We start from the raw sequence: 24,202 nt of genomic DNA on the forward strand, positions 1-24,202 counted from the left end.
TGCATTTGTAGCGCATCCATGTGGTGGTCCAGGAGGGTTTTGTACGTTGAGCTGGACTTACGGTGCGAGGGGCGTGGCCTGTTCAAAACAGCATTTTTGGGCCTTAATTACAGCGCCACCATGTGGCCGACTGGGCTCCTGTTTCTGTGGAAGGACGTGGGCCAAGTTTCGTGTTTCAGCTCAGGAATTTGAGCCGAAGCGGCAACAAATAATAAACCGACAATCTGTAAAATAAAACGTTACGCAGGTTTAACGTTTGTGGCCCTTTAAGTAAACTTCCTGATGTTAAAGCAATTCATCGAGTGAACTCTTCTTCTGAGTCAGGTGTTCAGATCAATCGCTAGTTAGCTTAGCATAAAGACTGGAAACAGCTAGCCTGGCTCTGTCCACCTACCAGGCTAGTCGTTTCCAGTCTTTATGCTAAGCTAAGCTAACCAGCTGCTGCTGAAGCTTCATATTTAGCGTACAGACATGAGAGATATCGATCTGAACATCTGACTCAGAAGAAGAGTTCACTCGATGTTGCGCTGTTGCTTTAACATCAGTGACGGGGAGCACCTGAACGCACCGTTCCTGTTGGTCTGGGAGGAGGATCAGGACTCGTGGAAACATATTTAAAAACTTTATTAGAAACAGAGAGCTGTTTATTGGCCACACAGTTCCAACATGGCTTCTGTTCTCAGGAGGAAGTGTGTGTTTCTGTATTTACAGTCGTCGCTCTCTAACCGCCGCTAGCAAAACACCACATAGAAAAACGAAAGGAAAAAAACCCAAAAAACAACAACTGAGTTCATAATACAACAGTACAAACAGTCTTCTCTTAAAAAATATTATAAATCATTCTTTACAGGCGTGTAAAATGTAGTTCTCAAATACATGGTGTGGTTTTATTCTTCTCTTTACTCAGAACTTTTATGTACAAAACAAAGAAACGTTCAGGAGCTGAAAACAGCCGTCCGTCGCAGCCGCACAGAGAGGAAACCACAGAAGAAGAATCAGGGAGGAAGAGGAAGTTAGTGCAGCAGAGGTCCTCCAGGAGCGAGGTCAGTACTGAACAAATGGAAGATCAAATCAGCCAGAGAAGAAGAAAACGAACGAACAGTTAACATACGAAGTCCAAAATACAAACAAATCGAAATATTGACTTTAAAACAGAACCAAATCAAACTGAGTCAAAATTGAGATTTGAAGCCAAACATAAAACTTAGAATCAGAAATTCGCTTTTAGTCAAACTTATATACATTTTACTTTTTAGGTCAAACAAGATAAAAACGTCGACTCACCATTCTGTCTTTAAGTTCTAATCTCGACTCTGTTTCACGTTACAAACTATAACTTATATATAATTATAACCATAACAGAACTTTCAGAGATCACGAGATCGAAATGAATCTGAATCAAGACATCAAGTAGACATTTTTATTTTTAATGAGATTCTGATTCATAATTCTAACTTTAAGTCAGTTATGAGTCCAAGTCGAACAAACTAAATATTATGAAATTAAATCACAACTTCAATTTATTAAATGAAAATATAGATTTACTGTAGAAATTATAATTTAGGTTTCCTACACTTTAATAAAAATGAGATCTGAAGTTAACGTCGAAGTGTGGAAGTAAAATGTTCCAACGTGCTAAATTTAAATTTAAAGTCCAGACTTTTTAAAATCACCGTTTACTGTATTTTGGATTTAGTATCTCAATTTTAAGTTTTTATTTTCATCACTTTACTTTTCAGATTTTTTTCCTGGCACTAATGATCTTCCATACAACACACACACACACACACACACACACACACACACACACACCTTCTGCGTTCACTAACTGAATAAATAAGCTTCATTTTAATTATTTTACACAAAAACAAAGAAGTTCAGCTCTACAAATATTTCATCTCGTCTCCCGCTGTGACGCCACAAACTTTTTGTTATTTTTTTGTCTGTTTTTACCAAAATAAAAGCTCTGATTTGATATAAAAAGGCAGAAATCGCTCACAGCAGGAAGTCAGGAAACTGCTTTTTAAATCTTTTCTGTTTTCTTAAAAAATCCGAGTTAACAAAACAAAAAAGAAAAGAACTTGCATAATGAGCTGTGCTGCTTGAGGAATCTGCTTCCTGTTTCTGTCCCACCTTAAAGGAAATTCACTAAACCGGTGACCTCTGACCCCGCCCCCCCAGAATAACCGGTCACATTATTTTGAACTTGCACCGGAGGAAGGAAGGAAACAAAGAAGCGCTCTGTGGCGGCTGAACAGACGGCTGATTTCTCGGTCTCGTTTGTCTCCTCAAACAGGAAGTCAGTTCATAGGTGAGGGGGCGGGGCTAAGGTCAGGTGGTAGTGCCCCCCCCTCCCATCAGCCACTGCGTCTCTCGGAGCTCAGACCTGGAGGGAGGGTTTTTTTTTTTGTGTTTTTTTCCCATCATGCCCTCAGAGCAGCTGAGGGGGCGGAGTCTGTGGCAGGAAGGGGCGGGGTCGAGCAGAAGGAGATGACGAAGCAGGGGCGGGCGGGGCTTGGGTGGGCGTGTCATCACCTGCACTCCACAGCAACGGTGTTCTGAGTGGGCGAGGCCGAGGACGGACTCATACCCGTGTCTGACGAGCCCGACGAGGTGGACGCCGTCGTGTTGGACACTGAAGGACACAGAGACACAAGTTTAATCACTTTCGACACATTTCAACACGTTTACTGATGGATATCTGCTAAGTATCAGTCTTCTTCTGACAGTAAAACAGATGTTCATTGGTGGCTGCAACGAGCGGTTATTTTCATTATCGACACATCTCTCCGTTCATCGATTTGTCCGTAAAATGGTTAAAAAATACCGTTTGAAGTTTCGCTCCGGTTTTATTCCACCAACAGATATTTACACAGAAGGTCCCGATCCAGAGTCCCGATCCAGAGTCCTGCAGGAATATCAGTGTTCATCCTGACGTTTGAACCAGCAAACGCTTCAGTCGATCGATCGATTCACCGCTGAAGTTATTCCGGCGGGCCGACTGAGCAGGAAGCGTTTCCTGCAGGAAATGTCTGGAAACCACTGGATCAATAAACTAAACTGGAGCCTCACTCCGACTGTTCACGTTACCTTTACTTAGCCAAGGCGTCCGTCCGCCTGTAGGGGGCAGCGTTCCAGCTGCTCCCGTTCAGAGCGCTGCGCACGCACAAGACGCCGCCCAAAACGCCACGCCCACGCAAAAGCTGTCATCTATAAAAACAAGCCTGGCGGAGAATGATGTCACCGACGACGTCATCGGCTGTAGTAAATCAATAATATCCAACACTGCGTCACCTGATGACTTCATGCAGTTCGCTGCAGCGAACACGAGTGTGCTGCCGGGCGCACGGAGACGCCGCGGTGACGCACACGCACACACACACACACACACACACACACACACACACACACAACGCAGCTGTGCAGGTGGTGAAGGTGTGAGGGTGAGGAGGCGGAGTCAGCGACAGCTCACCTGTCAGACCTCCACCTTCAGACCGCGTCCCAGGCCGGGGGACACCACCGACACATCGCGTCGGGCCGCCGTAAACAGAAATACTGCGCCGAGGCTCGGTGGCGCCGCCATGTGCTGCCGCTGCACAGGACACGGCGAGGGAAGGATCAGAACCCGGCGGGGGAAGGATCAGAACCCGGCGGGGGAAGGATCAGAACCCGGCGGGGGAAGGATCAGAACCCGGCGGAGGCGACTCGCCACTCAAACAGCCGTCAGCAGGTGCGTTTGATGCTAAACTCGCCGCTGTGGGGTCGAACAGCGCGAGCCTCCTAAACTCGCCTTCGGTCACTGCGCTCAATCTCCATGGAAATAAAAAAATGAATCAGGATCTGATGAACTGTGTTTCCCAGCATGCACTGCGTCTCCTACCTTCTCTCTCCTTCTTTTTTAGTCTCTTCCTGCGTCTGTCGATGGACGCCACCTCTGACTTCAGCGTCAGGTAGTACTTCCTGATCTCCTGCAGCTTCTCCTGCAGGAAGGAGATCCTCTCTGTGCTCGACATGCTGTCCAACTCATCTGAGGGGGGAGAGGAGGGGGGGTCAGATCACAGGTAACACCACACCTGTCTCTGCTCCAACACACAGAAGCTAACTGACAGTTTAATCCCGTGAAGACGAGTGGAAGCTAACGATCTGAAAGAGAAACGAGGAGCTGTTCACCGAGCTGGAAGGTCCACTTGTACGTCCTCTGAGGGGAGAAGTTGTGTTTGTCTTTACTGTGGGACGACGGGGACGACAGACCAGTGCAGCGAGACTTCTGAGACTTCTGAGACAGAGACGACAGGCGAGACTGGTCCTCACTGTCGCTGCTGTGACCTGGGGGCAGAGGGGGGGCAGATTAATCAACAGTTTTACATTTTATCTGTAACTATCGGCGCTTCTGGCTGCTCGCTGCTGAACGCTCAGTAAGACGTCGGTCAGTTAGTTTGTCTTGTTTTATCTGTGATATGATTGAGATTTAAAAAAGGTACAAGGGGGGGGGACCAGATTATTACATCATCAACCAGGAAACGTTCAAACTATTTAAAAAACTAAACTCACCTGAAATAAAAAACAATGCAGGAGAAACAGTAACGGGACACCTACGAGTCACCTGATGACCATGTGATGTGGTCGAAAGCTCCACCGCGAGCAAGTAAGTGGACCTTGACATTTTTTTGTCAACTGCTGGTTCTGAAGTTGTAGTCGTTAGAAACACGTCGTCTCTGTTAGCGCCGCCCGTCACCTGTGTGACATCACACACACACACACACACACACACACACACACGCTGCAGACTCACCTGCTCCGTTCTTCTCCACCTTCCCAGGTGTGTGTGGTCGTTTCTGGTTGCGTTTCTGTTTCTTGGCCGTCGGGCTCAAGTTACAGTCCGTCACCCGCTTCTGACCTGAGGGGTCAAAGGTCACACAGGTTACTCACTCACTAACCAATCAGGCGACCAGGTGAGTCCTGGTCTGGTCTCTTCAGGTCTATAAAGTGTGGAGTTGTGAATCGGACCAACATGGAGCTCAGCAGCGGATATTAAACACACCTGAACCCAACGTCACACGCACGCACGCACGCACGCACGCACGCACACACACACACACACACAATAACACACGCGCACACACACGCACACGCACGCACACACACACACAATAACACACGTCACACACACACGCACACACACCAGTCTCGCTGTGTTGTTGCCGTTACTATCTCGTGTGTCAGGTGGTACGGCGGCAGCGTATCAGCAGAAGCCGTTTCTCCCGCGTCACCTGAGCCTCCTTCAGCGTGTTCTCACCTCACACAGGTCTCTGGTCTTACCTCTGTCCTTGGTCTCCTGCAGCGACAGCAGGGAGGTGGAGGTGGAGGAGGAGGAGGCGCTGCCATCAAACCCGGGGCTGGAGTCTCCCTCGTTCTCCCCCCTCGCTGCTCCTCTCTCCTCCTCTGCGGCACTCCTGTCTGGGTGGAGCTCCTCGGGGCAGGGGGCGGAGGTGGGAGCGGCGGCCGGCAGGAAGGGCCTGACCTGAGGCTGGGGGAGGTGGGGGGAGGGGAGGGAGGTGTGGAGGAGGTTTGGCAGCGGGGGCGGGGCTTGTTGAGGCTCCCTCATCATCAGGAGGAGGTGCTCTGGACCGGGGCTGGGCTTCTCCTTCTCGTCCGGGTCGTCCAGGTCCACCTCGTGGCAGACCAGCGCCTCGGGTCCAATCTGCGGCTCCAGCTCCTCAGCCGGGGCGGGGCCCAGGGCCTCCGCAGTGGGGGGAGGCGTCCCAGCATGCACCTCTGGCTCCTTCGAGACGCCACCCGTCAGACGCTCCTCTGACACCTCCTTAGATGTCTCCTCCACTGAGCGGGGCCACTCCTCCGCCTTCGTCACTCCCTCGCTCCTCCTCTCTGACTCCCCCCTGCGGAGAGGGGCGGGGGGGGTTTTGAGCGAGGCTTCAGCAGCCATCTTGGGCGGGGCGGGGGATTTTTTGGGCGAGACGGGCTCCTCCTGCCTCCTGTCGGGGCGGAGCTTCTTGTCTGCTGCTCGCTGCTCTGCTGCTTTACGTTTCAGCGTCGAGCTGCTCCTCTCCTCGGGTACGCCCACCTCCTCCTCGTCCTCCTCCTCCTCCTCGGTGGCGGAGTCCGTGTCAGAGTCGGCGGTGGGAGACTCAGGGGGGAGGCAGTGCAGGACCACCATGGGCTCGTCCTGTCTCTTCAGGACGCTGCGAGGAGGAGACGACAGCGGCGCCGTGTGGGACGGGCTGGCGGCGGGGCTGGGAGTGCAGACGGAGATTCTGGGAGGAGTTTCGGAGCCCGTCTCCCTGAGGTTGGCCCTGCGACCTCTGACCCTGGGGGGGGACCGAGGAGTGGACCTGCTGTCCTCCTCTGCAGGGGTGGGTGGAGGGGAGGACACCTGTGGCTGCTTCTCAGGAGACATTTTGTGTTTGTCTGTGGCGGCGGGAGACATTTTGTTGGCCTTGTCGGGTGAAGGAGATGTCCTTCTGGGGGACGTCTTGGTGAGCACTTCCTGTCCAGGAGACACAGACGCCATCTTCGTGACTCGCTCCTGCACCGGAGACATTTTGTTCTCCTTGTCCAGGTGAACAGGTAACATGGCGGCTTCTACTGCAAGCTCCTCCCCCTGCTCTGCCTCCTCCTTTTCTGATTGGCTCAGGAGTTTGTCAGCTTTCTCCTGAGGCATGCTGGGACACGGAGGTGCAGTGGCGGCAGGCAGCTGACCTGCTGTTACCATGGCGACAGAGTCGTCGTTGTTAGTGGCCGTTATGACATCAGCAACCTCACTCGTCTCCTCCTCCTTCACCTCCTCCTCCTCCCGCTCCTCCTCCTGGCAGGGCGGAGCTTCAGTCCTCCCTCGCCATGGAGACGGCTTTTTGTCTGGCAGGTCTTCTGATTCGCTGTCCTCTGATGAGTTCCCAGACTCCTCTGCGGCGAGACAGTGAACTGATTAGTTACGCATCATTAAACTGATCAATGACAGGAAACAGGAAGTAGATTTGTTCTCACCGTTGGACGCTCTGTCGGAGTCGTACATGCCCGACGTTCTCCTGGTTCTCCTGCGAGGAGTGTCTGCAGGGAGGACGACACGTCAGAGGACAGACAGCAGGACACGCACACACACCTGCCCCGACACGCACACACACACCTGCCCCGACACACACGCACACACACACCTGCCCCGACACGCACACACACACCTGCCCCGACACACACACCTGCCCCGACACACACACACACACACCTGCCCCGACACACACACACACACACCTGCCCCGACACGCACACACCTGCCCCGACACGCACACACCTGCCCCGACACACACACACCTGCCCCCGACACACACGCACACACCTGCCCCCGACACACACACGCACACACCTGCCCCCGACACACACACGCACACACCTGCCCCGACACACACACACACACACCTGCCCCGACACACACCTGCCCCCACACACACACACACACCTGCCCCGACACACACACCTGCCCCACACACACACACACACACACCTGCCCACGACACACACACACACACACACACCCCGACACACACACACACACACCTGCCCCGACACACACACACACACACCTGCCCCCGACACACACACACCTGCCCCCGACACACACACACACACACCTGCCCCCGACACACACACACACACACGCACACCTGCGCTGCACTCAGGTGTGTGTGTGTAAAACCTAAACTGAAATGTCAGAAATCTGGAGTCACGTGTCAAAGAATAAAATTAGCATCTTTGTCATCACATGTGAACCAATCAGCCGACTGATCAGCTCCAGGTCTGAGCATGCTCAGTGTCTCTTACTGTCTCCGTTGGCCATGTTGGATGCTGTCTCCGCCCTGCTGCTCTTGCCGTTGGACCGCCCCTCACTGCTGGGTGTTTTAGAGACGCTGCGTCCCGCCGAGCTGGTGGGCGTGGTCCTGATCTGAGGACGACCGCGCTTCGCTCCCGTGGGCTTCGCCGCCATCGACGGCATCTTCTCTTCGTCTCCGTCTCGCTCCTTGTCTGGCTCCTCCCTCTCTTTGTTCTGTTGAGGAGACAGACGGAGACGGTGAGGACGAGAGTTTGTTGTTGGTTACGGAGACTGTGATGTCACAGGGCAGACAGGTGCTAACGTGACGGGCGGCCTCCTGTGTGCGAGCGCCGCCAGAGGTTACTGGGTGCTAAATATGGTTTAAAGGTCGGTTACTAGTGTTCAGTGTTTGGCTGGATGTTGTTAGGTGGTTGCTAGGGCGTTCGGGATTGTTGCTATGGTGATTCTGGGTGTTGCCGAGTGAGCGAGCGCTGCATGTCAAACCAGGAGCACCTGAAGGAACCCTGAGGAATTTCGAGGCCTTCGCCTTACACGCTCCCGTTTTCTTTGTTCTCACGCACAGACCGCCGTGTGTGCGACGAGATCGCACACCTGCCAGCGGGCTCGCCAAGAAACGCAGCAACGCGCCAGCACAGGCGGTGAAGAAGACGACTGCTCGCTACTAAACGTGGATGTAAACAACGCGAAACCAAAGATGCTCCATAACAAAGATGACACACTTCCTGTCTCCTAAGTGGGCGCGGGCGCTTCTCGCCACCTCGTCAGGAAGCAGATTAGGTCGTTGTAGAGCATCTTTGGTGGAACCAGGCCGACGGCTCAGAGACGGGGAGACATCTGTGTTGCCAGATCTCGTCAGTGTCGCTGAAAAACGCCGTTTTACTGTCAGAATGTCAGAAGAAGTGCGTCTCGTGAAAAATGGGTCCCATATTTACTTCGGTGACTATGAGGCGAAAGAATCGGTCATAATCTGCGCTCACCTTCACTTCCCCCACCGGAGCGAATCGACTCAGGACCCACCGCTAATCTCCTAAAGGGGCGGGGCCGTGCTGAAACCCACGTGACACAGATACAGGAAATTATTCTAAAGAGCGCCGTCTCCTTTCTGAACCGTCTCCGGCGAAACCGCTCTCGGCGTCATCGGTCGTGGCCTTCAGCGGGTCACGTGACCACACTGAGCTCACCTTCACCTTCTTCCTCTGTCTCTTCTTTGTTCCTTTCTCCACGGGCCAGATGATCCGGTCGGCCTTCACCCACTCATCGTACCTGTGGATCAGACACACCTGCGTCAGGACAGACTCCGCCTCCAACACTACGTCTTCCAGTACTGAAGAAGCATCAGACACTCACCTGACGTTCCAGCCGTAGTAGTGAACCAGGTAGAACTGCTCTCCGTTGTCCACGTCCGTCTTCTTGATGTGAGCCTCGTAGATCTTCTGAGTCTTTCCTTTGCCGTACTTCACCCTGACCTTCGTCCCTGTCAGAGAGTCCTCGTCCTCCTCATCCTCACTCCTGACACACACACACACACACACACACACACACACACAGTTTGATGTCTGATGGGGCATGTTTCTGCCCCGAGTCGAGTCTCTAAGGCTCCCAGGGTTTAGGGTTCGTCCGGGGCAGGAGCTCGTTTTCTGTGCTACAGTTCCTTAAAACTAGCTCCGCCTCCAGCTGTAACTGAATGCATCAATACCAATAATCCAATAATATAATTTGCAGTATAACGATAAAATAACACTCAGGAAACTTTCTGTATGCAGAGTACTTTTGATAATTTAGGTATATTCTACTGATACCAGTACTTTATAGTTGTACCTTTGCTTTACACCTGCACTAACTGATGATTCTGTCCTCTTGTTTTCAGCAGGAACAAGGACCGAACACAACTTTTAACATGTTGAACATGTGATCAAACAGCTGCTTGTTTCCGCCTCCAGCAGCGACAGGAGGCGTGTCAGAGTCACGCGACGCTTCGTCAGGAGGCGTGTCAGAGTCACGCGACGCTTCGTCAGGAGGCGTGTCAGAGTCACGCGACGCCGCCGTCAGGGTCGTCACGCCAGTCACGTGTCGGACGCTCATGTCAGGGGCGTGTCAGTCACGCGACGCTTCGTCAGGGGGCGTGTCAGTCACGCGACGCTTCGTCAGGGGGCGTGTCAGTCACGCGACGCTTCGTCAGGGGGCGTGTCAGTCACGCGACGCCGCCAGGGGCGTGTCAGAGTCACGCGACGCCTCCCGTCAGGAGGCGTGTCAGAGTCACGCGATGACGCCGTCGGTCCGGCGTGTCTCTGTCAGCTCACGTGGCGGGTCTCCAGCAGTGTCTGAGGGAAACATCTGGCTCTTCAGCAGCGTGTCAGATGCGCGCGGCGCCACGTTCAGGCGCGTGAGAGTCTCGCGACGCCGTCAGCAGCGTGTGCTCAGAGTCACACGACGCCACGCGTCAGCAGCGTGATGCTCACGCGCGCTTCAGCAGCGTGTCAGATGCACCGCCACGCTTCATCAGGAGGCGTGTCTGTGTCTCCTGATGGAGCAGCCGGTCTTCTCTCTGTCAGCTCTGTGTTTGGTCTCCAGCAGCTGCTGATGCTCCGCTCTGGCTTCAGCAGCTAGATGCTCCGCCACGCTCAGCAGCTAGATGCTCCGCTATGTTCAGCAGCTAGATGCTCCGCTACGTTCAGCAGCTAGATGCTCCGCTATGTTCAGCAGCTAGATGCTCCGCTACGTTCAGCAGCTAGATGCTCCGCTACGTTCAGCAGCTAGATGCTCCGCTACGTTCAGCAGCTAGATGCTCCGCTACGTTACGAGCTGAAAGTCTCTCTGAAGCTCCGTGAAGCCGAGCGGAGCTGCAGGTTCAGCTGATGGTTCAGCAGCAGCGACGCGCCGTCACTTCATACATTATTATAGAAATATACATTATAGCTGCTTTAATACCAATAATATAATATATACAGTGTAATGCTAACACTCAGAAAGCGTCCTCTCTGCATGTGCAGCTCTTTCTGCTGATATTACTTCTTTCACTGCAGTTAACTTTTATTATGTTAACTCATTTTGTGGCACGTGTACTTTTACTGATCTGTCCAACCACAGTTAGTTTCAGTCTCACCTGTCTCCTCTCCTCCTTTCCACCTCCTCCTCATCTTCATCGCCCTCATCCTCCTCCTCCTCATCCTCAGAGCCTCTCTCTGAGTCGTCCATTCTTCTGTTGCTTCGTCTCCTCATCTCCCTCTGCTCCTCAAGGTTATCTCCTCCTCCTCCTCCTCCTCCTCTTTTCTCTGGTCTGGAGGGAGACTCTCGCTCTGCCTTCACCTGACTCCCCACACACCTCCTCCTCCCCTAAAACAGACAGACAGGAGGGGACAGACAGACAGGACGAGGAGACAGACAGACAGTCAGGAGGAGACAGACAGACAGGAGGAGGAGACAGACAGACAGGAGGAGGAGACAGAGACAGACAGACAGGAGGGGACAGAGACAGACAGACAGGAGGGGACAGACAGACAGGAGGAGGAGAGACAGACACAAGGAGGAGACAGACAGACAGGAGGAGGAGAGACAGACACGAGGAGGAGACAGACAGACATGAGGAGGAGACAGACAGTCAGACAGTCAGGAGGAGACATGCAGGAGGAGGAGACAGACAGGAGGAGGAGACAGAGACAGACAGACAGGAGGGGACAGACAGACAGGAGGAGGAGAGACAGACACAAGGAGGAGACAGACAGACACGAGGAGGAGACAGACAGACACGAGGAGGAGACAGACAGTCAGACAGTCAGGAGGAGACATGCAGGAGGAGGAGACAGACAGGAGGAGGAGACAGAGACAGACAGTCAGGAGGAGACATGCAGGAGGAGGAGACAGACAGGAGGAGGAGACAGAGACAGACAGACAGGAGGGGACAGACAGACAGGAGGAGGAGAGACAGACACGAGGAGGAGACAGACAGACACGAGGAGGAGACAGACAGTCAGACAGTCAGGAGGAGACATGCAGGAGGAGGAGACAGACAGGAGGAGGAGACAGAGACAGACAGACAGGAGGAGACAGACAGACAGGAGGTCTCAGTTTAACAACAGTTCGTGGTCTTCACAGACGTCATATTTTTGGTCCCTAACGAAAGGCTTCACACATCTGTACAATTCAGACTCAAACTTCCATTAGTTATTATTATTATTACATCATCATCCTGTCTCTCACTTCAAGTCAGCGTCGACTTTGTCAACATTTAACCATGAAGACCTCCATCTCTCCTGAACCTGAACCTGAACCAGGAGCTGAGAGGATCGAAACCAGGAAACTTACGAGCCGATTGAAAGAGGAGAACTAATGAAACAGTCAGTGAAGGTTTTACAGACACGCTCATTAACAGACTCTGCGTGGCGTCAGACGTAGTCTACAAAAAGATTTGTTGTGACTGCTGGGAGACAGGGATCAGAACTTCACCGTCCGTCCGCTCAGGTTTCTGATCTGCAGACTGCATTTCTCTTAAAGACAAACGCCGTCGGCCTGTTTTCCACCGCGGCTCCGCGTCAGGAGGACAAACTGAGCCGAATAAAGTTTCACTTTGAATGTGGTTCAGTGTTTCTGTTGTCTCACCCTCGGGGACGACTCCTGTCTCTCCTTCAACTCCTCCTTCTCGCTCTCACTCTCTGACTCCGCCTCCTCCGGCTTGTCATCGACGGGCTCCGCCGTCACGGGTGGTGTGGAGGACTCTTTAAGCTCCTCCCCCGTCTGCTTCTGATTGGCCGGAGCGGTGGGAGGGCGGGGGTTGTTGTGATGGATGGTCCTGAAGGTGATGGAGGCGGAGCGGCAGTACTCCTCAAAACCGTACAGGTACCTGATGACACACATTACATCATCAACAACAAACCAGGGGGCTGATGGGAAACGGATCCAGTCACAAGATGATATCTGCAGCTACGACAGTCCTGAAACTGATCCAGTTCCAGGACTGTCAGGACTCCAGCTTAGAGACCCATATCGATATTTGGGGGTTTCAGCTGGTCACAGGGTTCGTACAGCTTTTTAAGAGTAACATTCAAGCACTTTCAAGGTACCTAAACCAAAACTTTCCAGACTCTCGAAGCCTTTATCATCACATGTAAATTGCTGAGAACAACATTTACAGAATTCACTGTTTATTTCACCAGCGGTTCAGATGAACTTTGACTGCACGTTTGTTTAACGCTCGCTCATTTCCAGAGTTGGGATCAACAGAGGACAGACTGCGGCTGCTCTCATTGGACAGCCAGCCGTCTCTGAAACGACGGCCCGGCGTGTTGCTGTTCCCCGGCAGCTGATGAGCAGGTACGACAGTTAGCTAGCTACCTGCAACGTGCACGCACGCCGGCTTCGCACCAGACGTGGAGCGGAACAGAAAAAACGCCCCCTTTTCATTTTGGCGCCCGTGTCAGTCAGTCTAGCTCCGGTCCGCTCCACGCCTGCCGCGAGACGCCAGGAGACAACAAACATCATCGTTTCCTTTCAAATATTCAAAGATCTTTGGTTTACGTGAGTGACTGTGATGAAACACCAGATTACGTTTGAATTAAAGCACGTTCCTAACGCTTAAAATGAAGCATTCCCAACCTCTCGAGACTGTTGGAACCCTGTCGTCAGCGCTCTCAGGCGGACAGACTCCGTAACGGAGACGCCGTTTCTACGGGAGCTCAGACATTTACGTTACCGATCCACGCAAGGAAAGAACTGAGCGAAGACACTGCCGTGGTTTCTCCTCTGAAGAGCTGAGCGCTCGGATCAGCGTTCAGAGGAGAAACCACGGCAGAGGACTGGCAGGAGCAGATCCCTGTTCAGGTCCGTCTCTACCTGAGCTGAGCACTGACTGGACCTCCTGTCTGAGCCGAAACATCACTCACATCTATCTATAGATCAATTAAAAACCAGGTGACGGTGTGCTGCGGCGAGGTGTTCTCTTACTTCCTGTAGGCCGTCTTGACGTTGTAAGACGCAGCAGAGTTTAGGACGGGGATCCCCAGATCCATGTAGACCTGCTTCCACACGGTCCCAGACTCGATCTACAAACACACACAGAAGAACAGAGTCACGTGCCGCTGTCTCCGTCCTCAGGCTCCGGTCAGACGGCCAAGAGGAAGTGACATCACTGCATCCGGCGTCTGAGACGCGTCTCGGCCGCCATCTTGCAGCCAGTTCACACGGTAGAAAGGTCTTTGTGCTGCTTTTGGATCTTCTCATGACAGAAATGCCAAACCGAGCAACATTTCACACATGAGATTTTATATTTTCCTGTTCCGAACGTGTCGAACTGGATGAATCACAATACGTCAGCCTTCTTTTAAGCTAACAAGAAGTTCAGCTAACTGACATCACGTCAAGAAAAACAAAGATGAACATTTTTATCATTAAGGTGCTGAAAGTGACACGTATCGATCAGCTGTGTGTTACTGAGTGAAGTAAGTCAGTCCTGAATGATTTAAGGTGTTTACATCTGTTTCATGGAGCTGACGCGACACACACTAACTTCTGTGCCTGAACTACTTTCAGCTTTATTGTCATTACACGTGTGCGAGTACAAGGCAAACGCAGTTCAGGTCGAACCTGAAGAGCAGTAAGCGAGTGCGTAACTGCAGGAGAGAGCCGTATAATGAAAATGTTTCACAAGTGGTGCTGTAATATTTCACTATGAATGTAATTAATAATAAACTTGTGCAGCCTGCCAAAAAAGTACTTAATCTTAACTTGTGTCTTTATTTATTAAGTCTTTATTTATTTCCAGGATTATATCACGGCAGCCATTTTACAATGTAGTAAGTTCATCTTAGAGCTTATATTACAGTCGTTAGTAGTGTAGTGTATAGTAGTAGTACTAAAGTTAGTATTTTGGTGTATCATAACATTTGTAGCAACAGCAGCTTGAAGATCAGTTGTTGCAGTTAAATGTGGACCGACTTCCTGCCTCCAGACTTACTGACATTAGGAGGCGTGGCTTCCCTGAACCAATACGGCGGCCTCGTTGACGCGTCGCTGTAATGAACAGCGGCAACCAATGAGGGAGCTACGTGTATACATCCGTGGCATCGCCGCTCCTCCTTCAGCGGGTCACGTGACCCGCTGAGCTCACGGCTGCTTGCTGACCTCAGATCAGCTTCAGGTTGCTGTGCGCTCAGGTCGGAGACGGTCAGCGGCGACGTGGCGTTTCACAGGATGTGTCGTTAACGTTAACGATCAGTGCGTCTACAGACAGACAGGCGGGCAGAGCGACAGGTAGACAGTCCTCACCTTGTGGCAGCCTCCCAGGTGATAGACCAGTCTGAAGAGCTTGAAGAGGTTCAGGTCCTTATAACCCAACACCGGAGGCTTGTTGATGGGGGTCCCTGATGGATGGACAGACAGAATAAAGTTGGCTAATTAATATCGTTTCCCCAAACGGTCACATTTGATCCAGAAACGACGCTGGGAAAAACAAAGAAGAAGAAGGGGCGAGTGGGCGTGAGGACGTAGGCGGGGTCTGAACTTCTATCAACACCACGAAGGCGTCCAGGAGCGACCCAACATCCGCTCTGCGCTCCACATCTGTACGATTCACGGCCTCGACGCGGCACAGCCGGACTGGATTAACTGCTCGGGGCCCTCGTGGACCCGTCGTGTCCAGACTCCCACGAACCGACCAGTGTTTCTACACTGGAACGTGACCCCGCCCCCGCCCGCTGTCCGGTCTGAGGGTCTGAGGGTCTGAAGACTGGCTCCAGGAGAGCAAAATGTCAGCTGAAACATTAAAGGTATAAAAACTAGATTTCGACACAGGGCCCCTCTAGAAGCCCTCGGGGGCACGTACCATTTGGTTTTTAATGCACATTACAAACTAATCTGTAATGAATCGGAGGACCAAGCTGCGTCCTCCTCTGCCGGGTGTTAAGGCGAGTCTCACCTCGGTCCTCCATGAACTTGTAGAGCTGCTGCAGGAAGTGGTCTCTCTCCTCTGGATCCAGCTCCTCCTCCGGCTGGACGGACACACAGAGAGACAGACAGGTAAGCACCTGGCCCCCCGGCAGCATCGGGCACACCTGCTGTGCTCACGTCAGACTCACCTCCTCCTTTATGTGTTTCTTTTTCTTCTCGTCTTCGTCCTCCTCATCCTCGTCGCTCTCCTTCTCCTCGTCGTCGTCCTCGTCATCATCACTGGAGGATGAGTCCAGGATCTGACTCATGTCCATCTTCCACATATCAGGTACCTCCCTGCTCCTCACGAACATCTGGGCTGCTTCAAAACCTGGAGGAGGAGGAGGAGTGAGGAAGAGGAGGAGGAGGAGGAGGAGGAGTGAGGAGGAGGGGGAGGAGGAGTGAGGAGGACGAGGAAGAGGAGTGAGGAAAGAACAAGGGAGGAATAAAAGGAGGAGAGAGCAGGAAGAAGAGGAAGAGGAGGGGGAAGAAGGAGAGGAAGCAGCAGGGGTAAAAAGAAAAATGCAGAAGAAGAGTCAGCGTTGAGCTCCGACAGGTGAGTCAGTGCCCCGGTGCATTGTGGGAGTTGCAGTGCCTCACCTCTCCTGTTGGAGAACTCAGACTTGGTGATGCTGATGGAGTTGACGGGGTGGACGTGTCTCCTCGCCACCGTGTAGCTGCGGGACGACAGGAAACAGGAAACAGGAAACCGGAGGGTGAGACGCAGCTGATCGGTTTCTGATCAAAGATCAATAATAAGAAAAGAAGTGAACTCACAACTTGGAGTCGCTGAAGGCTCTGACCAGACACTGATCCTTCTTCACCACCAGCTCGTCGTTACAGCTGGGAGACACCACCTGCGGGGCGGACACACCTGAGCGACTCGTTCCACACACACACACACGTACACACAGCAGCTCGCTCTCTTTATTCACGGATCAATAACCACGGAGCCGCGAGCCCGACACACGCCGCCTCACGCTCACCTCCACGGCCACGCCACCGCAGATCCTACCTGCGCAGCACCGAGCGGCGTTACACAAAGATTTCCAATCCATGAAGTGATTTATTGATACCGTGCAACAGTTTCTCCCGTAATGTTTGCAGATTACACAACGTGCACGCCGATCCAATCAGATCGCTGCTTCCTGTTGGCTGCTGCAGACGCACAGGACGCACGCCGACGGCAGCAGCGAGGCGTCTTTGGTTCGTTTCTAGGATTTCAACACGGATTGGTTGTTCACAGTGAGGACTTTAACGCGTGCACTCGAGCAACATCACTGCAGGTGTTTGCACCATTACACAATTTATGGTTCGTTATTCCAGAGAAAATTAGTGTGTGTGTGTGTATATATATATATATATATATATATATATATATATATATATATATATATATATATATATATAAAAAAAAGCCTGAAAATATCAAGATTTTATTTCTAAGCCGTATCGCCCTAACTGTGCGCGGGCGATCATGAGTCACCTCTTCCTGTTTACCTGTTTACCTGTTTACAGAGATAAGAGAATGATGCGTTTACTGAACGATCGGGTTTTTGAGAATAAACACACGAGTCAAAAAAGAGGAAGAGTGGAAACTCCTTAAAATCCTCCAGAAACTTACAAAATATTATGATGAACTTCCTTACAGGTTCACTGTGTGTGTGTGTGTGTGTGTGTGTGTGTGTGTGTTTACCAGAGCCAGGTACCAGCTGCTGGGTTCCTCCTCGTTCTCAATGCTGCAGACTTTTCCCAGCAGCTCATCGTTCAGCCTCCTCCTGTCCTCCTCCTCATCCTCACTGGACGAAGACTCGTTCTCCTCGTCAGCCCTGAGAGACCGACAGAGTCAGGGTTCCAGTCCACAGCGAACAGGAAGTGAATGAGTTTATTTGTTTTATGTCTTACAGTACATGAACCGGTTTCAGTCCCCTCCCCTCCCCTCTGACACGTGTCGAACGCATCTCAGCCATTAAACCAAACATCTGACACGCCGGCGTTATCACTGGTCGCATCACTTTGTGCATAAATATATAAATATAAGACTCACACAGCCTGAGACGAACGCCGCCCGCCACGGTTCGACTTCTTGCCGATGACCGGAGTGCCAAAGTGTTCTGGGTTCGTCAACGGCAGCTGGTCCAACGTCTGTGGGGGGGGGGTTATTATTATTTTAACATTAGATTAAGATATTTTTAGAGTTGAAAGACTCTGGTGGAAGGATACAGGTCTGAGAAGTAGTCCCTGTCTGTGTGTGAGGCTTACCTCGCTCTCTGCAAAGTGTCTCTCTCCCTTCAGACACAGGGACGTACGACGGAGAGTCTTCTCATCGCCATCATCAAACACTGAAACACACACACACACACACACACACACACTTCAGTCTCCAGAGAGTTTTCACAGGTGTGGTTCGGTCCGTCCGGTCTCGCCTGACACTGCTGAGCCAGCTGTTTGGCTGCGGCGTAATATTCAACACGGTGAGAGTTCTCAGAAAGTCGTGTGGTCAGTTCTCGTAGCAGCAGCGGTTCCATAACCTTCCAAACGAGCCGCAACCTGACCGTGGGCGTGCACGAGCGCCACAGGTGCGCTCAGGTACCAGAACAAAGAGCACTGCACCTACTGTGTGTGTGTGTGTTACTGTGTGTGTGTGTGCGTGTGTGTGTGTGTGTGTGTGTGTTACTGTGTGTGTGTGTTACTGTGTGTGTGTGTTACTGTGTGTGTGTGTGTGTGTGTGTGAGAGAATATCAGTATTTTCCTTACGTTTAAATATTGACCTTGTGAAATAAAAGCCTGTTGCTTGAACGTTGTAGATCTCGTATTATTTTATCACATGCAGTCACGGTGTTCTGCCGGTTTCTGATCCCCTCCAGGTGTAACTCTCGCAGTATGATGGCGTCTTTATGTTTTTGACTACAGACAGGTAAGTGAACTGTAAGAATATGGGGAGCATGTTGAAATACTCTATTATAATATCTCTAAGACGTCAGGGTCACGCACACGCACAGGTAGCACATATCGACAGAACACCTGGTTACACACTACTTCCTGTCCCGGGACCAGGTCGGTCTCACCACGCAGATCTGGGTCTGACTGCGCCATCGCACTGGAGTTCAACTGGCAGGGGATTGGTCAGACAGCCAAGAGAAAATGTGACATCACATGACATCATCAGCTCATTGAGCGAAACCTTTTCTCAGCATCATCACTCCTCCCCGACGACCAATCGCAGCGGAGAACGCTTCGCTTCCGTCGGAGCGTTTCAAACGCGTGACTTTCAGACTCGCTGAGCTCGCCGTTTCTGCGGAGACCAGTAACCGAAGCTCCACCCACTCCACCTGTCAATCACCCGGGTCGTTAAAACTCACGGCCGGTACGTGACGACATCATCCGTGTCCCGCCGCTCTGAAAAGACAAACGTCTCATTTCTACTCTGAACTCCGTCCCGTGACCTCGTGTCCCAGCGCAGGCTGCTGCTCCCGGGTCAGGGAGCGGAGAACCTCCGCCTGCCTCCGGCCGAGCGTGTTCTCACGCCGCGCGCTGAAACGCTCTCAGCCTAATCATCATTTCTCACTACTGACAGAACGCAAAACATGTGACCCCCGAGCCGTGGACCAATCAGCAGGCCGGAACAGAGACTCACCCACGGTGTAGAGGCTGGCGTCCGTCAGCTTACCGATGACGGCCTCGCTGGACAAACCCTCGTTAGTCTTCACCTCCACGGTGGAGCCCACCTGGAGGACACAGAGACAGAATGAATCCACAGTCCAATCTTTCAGTAAAACATTTACGGTTTATTTCCCAGCATCGAGTCTCAACAGTTTTTACGTAAAGGAACAGTTTCCCGTTTCCACGGTGACAGGGAGCTGAAGGCTCATCATCATCATCATCACCTTACCCTCAGTGGTCCTTTGACCTGGTCGTCCTGCACCACCTGGGACGTACTTTCACCTTTCAGAGTCACCTGAAGACACAGTGAGACAAAGCATTTACTGCCTGACATGTGGATCATGTTTCACAGAGACAGGACGGGGTGAGACAGAGGACAGCGGACATGGAGGTCTTTCTGAGCCCTTAATTTGGAAGTCTTTATGGACTACGTTTATTTAAAATTTGCCTCATTTCATTTATTAATATTAGAGAACTAAATCAGGACAGACTGAACAGTTACTGACGTCCCGTTCTTTCTGTCCTGAACAAACAACTTTGTCTTTGAGGACAAAAATCTGAGGGACAAACTGTTCCTCTGACATTTTGATGATTAAACAGTTTGTTGAAGCCGTGGACAGAGACAACACCTGTACACAGGTGACTGTGCAGAGGGCAGGACAGTTTGTCCTCTCTGCTTCTGACAGGACAGAGACGCTGGAACAGAGGGCAGAGTCGACGTGGACTGAATAATGGACGCTTCAGTAGAGACACGCTGCTGATGTCTCAGGTCTGACATGGATTTGGACTCGGTGACCTCTTGTCCAGTCGCACTGTGTCGCCCCGCAGCAGCCTCAGAGATCAGGTCCAGTCTGTCTGTTGTTTCTGTGAGTTTCGTCCACGTGACCGAGGAGACAGTCTGAACCTGGACCTCCTGTCTGCAGGTGAACCTCGTCCCCGGACATCTTACCTTGACCTTCACCATGCGTTTCACAGTCTTGATCTTGGCCTCACAGAAGGCTCCTCTGTACTTGGCACTGACGTCCGTCCCCACTGTCAGGTAGGCAGGCTCGTCTGCTGCCTGAAACACACACCAGGCACATCAGGACACACACACACACTCCCAGCATGCACTGCAGCACACAGCAGCTGTGCGTCTCTGTCTGAAGTCACCTGTAGCATAGTTAGCTGCTAACATTAGCCTCACGACAGCAGAGCTGCTAACGCTGCCGATGTCCCACCGGACTGTAAACCGGACTGCGTTTAGTCCCCTGGACGGCTTTGTGTTGTCATCGCGTGTCCCTACATACATCTCCAGTGGTGCGAAAGAGACACTCGCTGCTGTGGAGAATCAAACATCTCTGAACGTGCGAGACGTAAACACACCTGACCGCGGCTCGAGTCGCAGCTCTCCTTTCAGGAGAATCAGCGTTACGCGACTAAACGCACCGTCGCTTCATCGTTTAGTCATTTCACTTAGATCGACCGTAAGACGAAGAGCACGTAACCAAACAATCCCCTGCCAGAAAACTTCAAATCAAACTTTTTAAAAAGCAAATTCATCAGTCAAAGAGTCCGATTTCACTTCAGCACTCTCTGCTTCTGAAGTCAACGCAGTTTCAGTCTGACTCAGTTTCAGTTGGACTTCTTTAGAAAGCTAGGAGGCATCTCTGGGTCTTTCCTGTCGGCCACCGGCGATGGTTTAGTCTCAAGTCTGTTAGAAACACAACATCATGTAAACATGGACGAGAGGTTTCTCTGATCCTCTACCCCGATCACAGAAACCAGCTTTCTGGTTCACACGATGTTTGAGAAATAAGATAATCAGGTTCCTGACGTGCAGCCGAACGACAACAATTCAGTCTCACGTCTATAACGCGGGTGTTACACTTTATTCTGTCCCCACAGAAACAACGGCCCAAAGAGCGACTGTTAGTTCGGTCACATTCTGTCTGCTGCCTTTCGTTCTTCCTCGTTCACCGTGTTGTCGTCTCGTGACGAGTTAGTAACGACATATCTGAACTCGGGACGTTTACTTCAGACACCGAACGTGAGAGTTAAAAATGGTTTGTTGAAAATGACTGTGTGGAAAAGCAGGAGGAGTTTCTTTTACTTCACCTGAGCGTTAACGTGTGTGTTGCGATGCCAGTGCAGATATTCAGGTTCGGGGGTCTAAACACAGTTTAACTGAACTAAAGCAGCACTTTAACTGAGCAGGATTAGTGCTGCAGCTAATAAATATTGTCATTATCAGTTAATCTGCATATTATTTCCCTGTGAGTCCTGTTGAAGGCATATTCAAACCGAGTCCGTACATTTAAGAAGCTGCACATGTTTGACATCTGATGGATAGATGACTGAAATGATTAATAGATGATGAAAACAGCTTCATTTTCTGCCAATAGACTAATAGATGAACAGATCTATGGATTATGGATGTTGCTCCAGCGGATCGTTAGTGTGACACCAGTGTGATCGATGTAAAACAGATGCAATGAGAGACAAGATCAGCTGGACAGACACCAGTACATGAGCACCAGAGCCCAGTTTGGAGCCGGTCTGTCAGCCGTGAGCAGACACGCAGCTCGGACCGAGAACACCGTCTTCAGTCGGTGTCGCAGGTCAAACACTCACCTTCATCTTTCCGGCTATTTGAGGGAGTCCAGCTCGAAAGATTTGGGATCACTGAAAGACACAAACAGGGAGGGACGTGTGATTAAAGTTGGCGACATGTCGGACAGACGGGGACAGAGTGTCAAACTGCCCTGAGGTTGTAAAACAATGCTAAGCTAACCAACTAGCCACTCACTTGTGTTAGCTCAGGAATTCTTTTCGGGCTCGGTGCAGCCCCCTCCCTCCCTCCCTCCTCCCTGCCCGGATCGCATCAAATATGTGGCACAAACAGCTCACACTAACTTAGCTAGCGACGTTTACTTCGACTGAACGTGGAGTCCCCGGTTTCAGCGGGGTGTAGGTTAAATATCTGCGGGCCGGTGAGGGGGCACCGAGCGGGGACGAACAGCGCGGCCGGGAGAGGAGCGCTGCTTCCCGCTCCGCTCCCAGCTCCACTGAGTCACGTCGCCATGTCAGTTCTGCTAGCTCGGCTAACTTTACCTCCACCCCCCACCCCCCCAAAAAAAAAACCGCCTGCTAGCGGCTAGCTGCTGGGGAGAGCACCGGCCAAACACAACCGAGTCCCGACGCGAACAAAGTCCAAACAACGTTGTTTGGCGCGGAGGGAGCGGGGCAGCGAGCGCGGTTTCACTCTCCGGTCCGGAGCTAAATTTAGCTAGTTGGCTAACTAGCGACTCAACTAGCTAGTTGTGGATCATATGGCGATTTAAACCGTCTGATCCCAGCAGCGCAGGCTCGACTAGCGTCAACATTAGCTCCCGTTTCGAGGGTCAACTAAGTTTCTATCAAACAAAACGAGGATGTGTGACATTCGACGGAACAAAAACTGTTGCGGATTTATTTATTTAATATGTGGCTGCTCCACAAAGGCGCAGGAGCTTCACATTTCTTCACTGCAAAAACAAGCCGACTGCCGCTGCCATTCAATTCACAGCCAGCTCGTTTCAACAGCGGCTAACCGGAGAGCCCGCGGCTTCTCCCGTGACATCCCCCCCGGCTTTCTGTCCCCGACCCGCCGGGGATTTAAACCGTTACACGTTTTAGTTTGGTTCAGGGCAGAATGGGAAGATTTTTATACTTACATTAACGGACGCGGCTGCTTCCCCTCTCGCCCCGGTTGCAAAGCGATACACGAACAACAAGCTGTTGAGCCCCGAGCTCTGTTTCCAGGCACGCGATTGGCTGCGGTGACAGCGTTGGTCGCTACGGAGAAATCTCATTGGTCGAGCGATTCCTCGATTTTAATAGGGCATACCTCTTCTGGCGTCACTATTGGCCGATACGAACGCGGCGCCACGAGGGAAATGACGGCATCTGTTAGATAATTGTCCAATCAGAGGTGAGTTAAGAAGAAAAACCCGCCACTGGAGATCGCGATTGGTCCAGCGCGGTTTGTTCACTGCAGCGGCGCGTCGCTATTGGCTGAGCGGGCTTCCGTGTCTGCACCGACACTGTAGGAAGCCCCGCCCCGATACGTGCTGGAGCTCTGTACACCAAACTCCATTCAAAAATCCCCAGTTAACATTACCTTGTTTATCGACCCGGTTCTGTAAGTGGTAAAAAACAAACGGAAGCCATTATCATATTTAATATATATGCTCGCAATGCAGCAGTTAGTTTACACAAAATCTAAACAACTACACCGGTTCGCATGGTTTGCCAACGCGTTCTAGTGCGAATGCTATTGGACCGAAATAACCGGAAATAGAGGTCAAATAGTGTACAAAAGTTTAATTTTTATGTATATACGCACTACTTGTTGCATGGCAGGTATGCCGAAATTAAGAGGTTGCTATTGTGACTTTGTTAAAAGGTCCCAATTTTTGTTCAATCACGTCAATAACTCGCCGATGACCGACGTAAACATTTAGTGGACGCTTTTTTAAATGAAGTTTGGCGATGCGGCTTCCATATGTCAGACAACGTCACGTATCAGGGATTGTGTCGAACCAGGCTCCACAACAAACCGCTCGCCTGTAGTTTCACGACACAAACATTCAGCAAACGAGCTGGACTGAAGCCTGAGACGAAGCTCATTCGTTAAATAGACATTTTAAGGAGAATCACGGGAACAAACGGTTTTAGTCGAGGGCAGTCGGGGTTTGTGGCGCCGTTTGTAAAGACGCGAGTGGGCGGGCACACTGGCGTTTTTACGTAACAGGAAGAGAG

At 51.5% G+C, this 24,202-nt stretch overlaps 1 protein-coding gene and 1 non-coding gene across 4 annotated transcripts; both read right to left on the bottom strand.

The window, feature by feature from the left end:
- Nucleotides 1-609: 609 nt before the first annotated feature.
- Nucleotides 610-23,343, bottom strand: arid4a (AT rich interactive domain 4A (RBP1-like)). Of its 3 annotated transcripts, none has more exons than XM_044166520.1 (25): nucleotides 23,116-23,343; nucleotides 22,034-22,084; nucleotides 20,370-20,480; nucleotides 19,650-19,715; nucleotides 19,395-19,485; nucleotides 18,020-18,099; nucleotides 17,805-17,902; nucleotides 17,454-17,586; nucleotides 16,535-16,614; nucleotides 16,358-16,434; nucleotides 15,907-16,088; nucleotides 15,747-15,819; nucleotides 15,098-15,192; nucleotides 13,778-13,875; nucleotides 12,437-12,677; nucleotides 10,944-11,173; nucleotides 9,188-9,349; nucleotides 9,028-9,103; nucleotides 7,831-8,053; nucleotides 7,003-7,065; nucleotides 5,320-6,921; nucleotides 4,793-4,897; nucleotides 4,171-4,326; nucleotides 3,881-4,027; nucleotides 610-2,635 (listed from the first exon to the last, which is right to left on the bottom strand). In XM_044166520.1, the coding sequence occupies exons 2-25, from the start codon at nucleotides 22,037-22,039 to the stop codon at nucleotides 2,532-2,534; spliced, it is 4,299 nt and encodes a 1,432-aa protein (XP_044022455.1). In that variant the 5' UTR covers nucleotides 22,040-22,084; nucleotides 23,116-23,343; the 3' UTR covers nucleotides 610-2,531. The 3 variants fall into 3 exon arrangements, with proteins under 3 accessions (XP_044022455.1, XP_044022453.1, XP_044022454.1); XM_044166518.1 differs by having other exon boundaries at nucleotides 9,022-9,103; nucleotides 23,116-23,338; XM_044166519.1 differs by lacking the exon at nucleotides 23,116-23,343 and adding an exon at nucleotides 22,209-23,071 and having other exon boundaries at nucleotides 9,022-9,103.
- LOC122862535 lies at nucleotides 18,880-18,965 on the bottom strand. The gene has a single exon (XR_006374768.1). It is a non-coding gene; the product is annotated as a small nucleolar RNA SNORD53/SNORD92 (small nucleolar RNA).
- Nucleotides 23,344-24,202: the final 859 nt, after the last annotated feature.

The sequence above is a fragment of the Siniperca chuatsi genome, linkage group LG15 (genome assembly GCF_020085105.1).
Source record: "Siniperca chuatsi isolate FFG_IHB_CAS linkage group LG15, ASM2008510v1, whole genome shotgun sequence".
NCBI lineage: Eukaryota > Metazoa > Chordata > Actinopteri > Centrarchiformes > Sinipercidae > Siniperca > Siniperca chuatsi.

What these genes read in the sequence shown, in the direction of transcription:
- arid4a (XM_044166518.1), bottom strand. An exon ending in TACTACGGCTGGAACGTCAG is followed by an intron (nt 9,104 to 9,187) that starts GTGAGTGTCTGA and finishes TCTGATCCACAG; the next exon opens with GTACGATGAGTGGGTGAAGG. An exon ending in GGTGGAGAAGAACGGAGCAG is followed by an intron (nt 4,327 to 4,792) that starts GTGAGTCTGCAG and finishes CTCTGCCCCCAG; the next exon opens with GTCACAGCAGCGACAGTGAG.